The 4075-nt window shown below is 43.1% G+C and overlaps 1 protein-coding gene across 1 annotated transcript; it reads right to left on the reverse strand.

The window, feature by feature from the left end:
- Nucleotides 1–3029: 3029 nt before the first annotated feature.
- On the reverse strand, nucleotides 3030–3992 carry BDB00DRAFT_903165 (uncharacterized protein; the record flags this gene model as incomplete). The annotated part of the gene is made up of 6 exons (XM_053128563.1): nucleotides 3030–3151; nucleotides 3234–3296; nucleotides 3457–3496; nucleotides 3588–3710; nucleotides 3800–3903; nucleotides 3978–3992. The coding sequence occupies 6 exons, from the start codon at nucleotides 3990–3992 to the stop codon at nucleotides 3125–3127; spliced, it is 372 nt and encodes a 123-aa protein (XP_052972139.1). The 3' UTR covers nucleotides 3030–3124.
- Between the last annotated feature and the right edge of the window lie 83 nt (nucleotides 3993–4075).

The raw sequence follows: 4075 nt of genomic DNA on the forward strand, positions 1-4075 counted from the left end.
CGTCGGTATGGGATATCCATCTCGGTTGACGCGTGTCTCGTTGTTAAATGGTTTTGGATAGCCTTGTGAGCACCGGTTATCCTTCATGCACACAGCATTGGTGCCTGGACCACATGGGCCGTGTATCATGCACGCTGTCACCGTGCGATACAATTGTGGTTGTGTGACGGGATTCGGCAACTCAGCAGATACAAATTGGTCGTAGTCGGTGGGGTTGCGTGGACGGTCTTCTTGCTCCAAAATGACCAGGATATGGACGTGCAGCAAACCACGCTTCTGGAACTCGACAGTTGCCAAGTATCCAGCGACTTGACCAAAGCATTTCGACTCCTTGATATCCTTGAGCAACTGGGTGAGTTTGAGGTGAAACACCTGAGTTGCAATATCTGGTCGGTCGTATGCTTGCTGGCTAGGAAGAAGCTCCGCAACGATTTCAGGCCATCTTGGATTACAAGTAAACGTAACGAAAAGCGTTGGGTTACCCCGCTGGCGAATGATTGCTAACCCATCCTGTAGCATCTGCTTCATGTAGCGAGGGCCACCTGTAAACGACGCTGGCAAAATGACTGCACGACCAATTTGCCTGGGATCGACGTTATCACCAACACCACTATACAACTCAGCACGTATCGTTCGTTGGTGGGTGAGGATGAAGTTAAGGCGGGAAAATTCGATACGTGCGTAGTTGTCAACCACCATCTGCTGGAAGAGACGCCTATAGTAGTGCAGGAACGATTCGCGGTCGCCATTACGGATCATGAGCAAGTACGTGCAGTGCTCACGCAGCGTTACTTGGATCGTGTCGTGCGACACCGACTCGCAAGTCAAACCTTGGAACCATCCATTATCGCCAAATGGGAACATCAGGACGTAATGGAGCGGCATATACGATGCGTGCAAGGAGCTGATACGACGAAGACCTTCTGCACGATCGTGAATGACGAAGTCATGCTCCCGTACAGTGCCATCCACAGTACGTTCTACCACCATTGCTGCTACTTCTGGGTAACCCTGTTGATCGTAGCGACGGCCCAAGTCGCTTTGACGAATTACAGCCTGAAGTGTTCCAAGTGGCTGATCACCGTGGGTTTCGACAGCAGAAACGAATGTGCGCGCCAAAGGATTGTGCGTCTCCATTACACCTTGCAGCATTTCGATCGTCTCGCGGAGGAGCCCAGAATACAAAGTCGTACGTCTTGCCAATTGCTCCTGTGTATCTGCGAAATAGATCTGCGAATAATTCACTTGCGCCTGGTTATCAGGTCTTAGCGCACCAACAGCATGATACAATGTACCATTGATACGGTAAGTGGGTACGCCGCCTGCACCACTTGCTAAGACAGGATCAACGTTGCCACCAAGAATGGATGCAAATGCAAACATACTGTTATATGCCCTGATGTTGGTATGAAAGTTGACACTAACGGGATCATTACTGTTACGATTCGTTAGGAGGTCACGGAGAGGAACAGGAGGAGCGCGAGGAATTGGCAGCTGGATCTTTCCGGAAAGGCAGCAGAGACCAAAGCGAGGATTGCGTATGGATGATATCGTGAGCTTTTCATCCAACCACATTAGTGCACCACAATACGGACAAACAGTATCCATATGTGGCAACACATAACGATGGAAGGAGTCGCTGGCAGTATAGCATACGTTTGGCCCAAAAACGTCTTCTGGATTGAAGGGGACTACACGCGCAATGCGGTATTGCGCCCCATGCTCATGCTCGACATTGCTTGGGTTAAATGGACAGAGGCGGTGGGTGCGGCGCGTGTGCGTTGGTGCCCAGCAACTGGAGCAACGCGTAACTGGTGGGGTGGCAGTAACAGCAGCAGGCGTTGCTGGAGGAGGATTGGCGGCAGGTGTAGGTGGAGGAGACGGAGAGTTGGTAGCCACGACAGGAGGCGGCTGAGCGTTGATAGTGGTAGGTGGTGCTGGTAGAGGAGGAGCGGATGGTTGAGCATTGACGGCAACAACGGTGGCAGCTGGTGGAGAAGGAGAAGTAGGAAGTACAGCAACTGTAGTTCTATCAGCAAAAATATTATTATACCAAACTGATCAATTCAGGTAAAATACCTTGGTTGCGAGGGTTAAGAGGGCAAAGCCTAGAGGAACGTCTTTGGTGGGTGGTCGAGCCACAGACGCAAGTTCTCGAAGTAGCAGGAGCGGTGGGGTCTTCAAAAACAATCTACTGTAAGGTGCGGACAGGAACAAGACAAGAAGGGACAGAAAGACCGGACGAGAATGTGCTAGGTGCTTTCAGCAAGAACAGGACAAGACAAGAAGGAAACCTGGAGGTAGGAGACCAGATGGTGAGGGAAGAAACAAGAACAAGGTATAGGATGGAAACAAGATATCTGACTGATGTTTTATTATTCAAAGACTATGGTGTTTATATATCTTTTACTATGGAATTTAATAATGCGAATAAACGGAAAGATTGGTATTAGGGTTGTTAATTCGGACGATGATGATGGATGATATTGTTACTTGGGGATTTAATAAGTGATCATCGAGGTTGAGGGTGATCACTTAGTAGAGGTCGAGGAATGTTCATAACATCTACATACCGATTTCTCAAAGTAAACAGACTGCAGTAATACAAATATAAATATATATAGACTCGCAAAACATATATTGCCTATTCTACGACGAACATTGCAAGAATGAGCTGGGCATAGTCCATTGTCGACATTTGAACCACAGTTACAATTTTGATGAGTAGTAGATTGCTTCAACACCCCAACAAAAAAAATTAGTTATCATAGTGATTTAAACTTTTTGTAATGAATTTCAAGAAAATGCCTCAAATATTATTGGCGGTTGATTAAGTCAAGTAACACACCTCTTGCGAACTCATTGTACTATTGGATACTTGAAAGCACAGTAATAATTGTTTTGAAAGACAACAACGGAATATGCATACGTTCCTGACAATGAAAAAACACAAACAAAGCATGTTGCTATTTCCAAATCTGGATTTTAGCTGGGATTGAAATCGTAAGGACCATGCTCTATTTAATAGAAGATACACCGAGCATAGTGTCCATGTTGTTAATACTTGTAGGAATATAAAACGTGCCCACATCTACCAATCTGTACATTCCATGATACTTTAAATCTAGACAAAGAACACGGCAACAGTATCCTATAAAACAAAACAAGAAAGTCAGATCCAATTTTGACGATACATAAATAGATAACAACATAAAAATAAAGTCTAAATATACCTTCAGATACAATAGCATATAATTCCAAGTCATTGCAATCAACACCATCTCTAACAGACTTGTCTATACAATCTTTTAGACAGTTTGCTGCCTTGAACAGATCGTCGCTATTTCCCGCTCGTGGAGGTTTACAATCCATTAAGCAAAGTAGTTGGCTTTTGGCTCCATCACACGTATAAACAATAAAATCTCCTCGTTTTCCACCTGATTCGGAACTAAATACTTTCTTTCTTTCTTTCGATCCAATGATTTCGCCATTTGCGCTATGTATTTATTTATTTATTCATATGTTAGATCAGATCCTCATTATAAATATACTATTTTATAATAATAACTATATATAAATATACATACCCTTCTGTACTTATCAATTGGTCATTTGGAAAGTAATTCTTAAGGATGGGTGTGAGGGTATCTTTGACAAACGTGTCTTCATTAATTTTTGATGGATCATATACATCGGAATACGATTTGACCCTTCAATAAATAGATAAATAAATAAAAATAGGACTATTAGCCTCTGTTGTTTAATACAGGTATCCAGCATCGTCAATGTTTAAACCTACATGTCACGTAAGATGTCCTGATACAGTGTGGTTTCTTCTGAATCATCTTCTACTGCCCATTTTCTGACCAATGTCTTTGCTTCATCAATATTTCTTCTAGCAGCCTATATATAGTAATAAGTATAAATATATATATTCGCTTTGATAAATATAAATATGATATATATTATTTACTTACCTGACTAATCTTCATTATCCATAAAACGTATTTATCACTAATATCGTCTATACGATACTCAGCTTTGACACTTTTGACCATAGTACACCAGACAAATG

Source organism: Zychaea mexicana (genome assembly GCF_025766255.1).
Source record: "Zychaea mexicana strain RSA 1403 chromosome Unknown BDB00scaffold_271, whole genome shotgun sequence".
Taxonomy (NCBI): domain Eukaryota; kingdom Fungi; phylum Mucoromycota; class Mucoromycetes; order Mucorales; family Lichtheimiaceae; genus Zychaea; species Zychaea mexicana.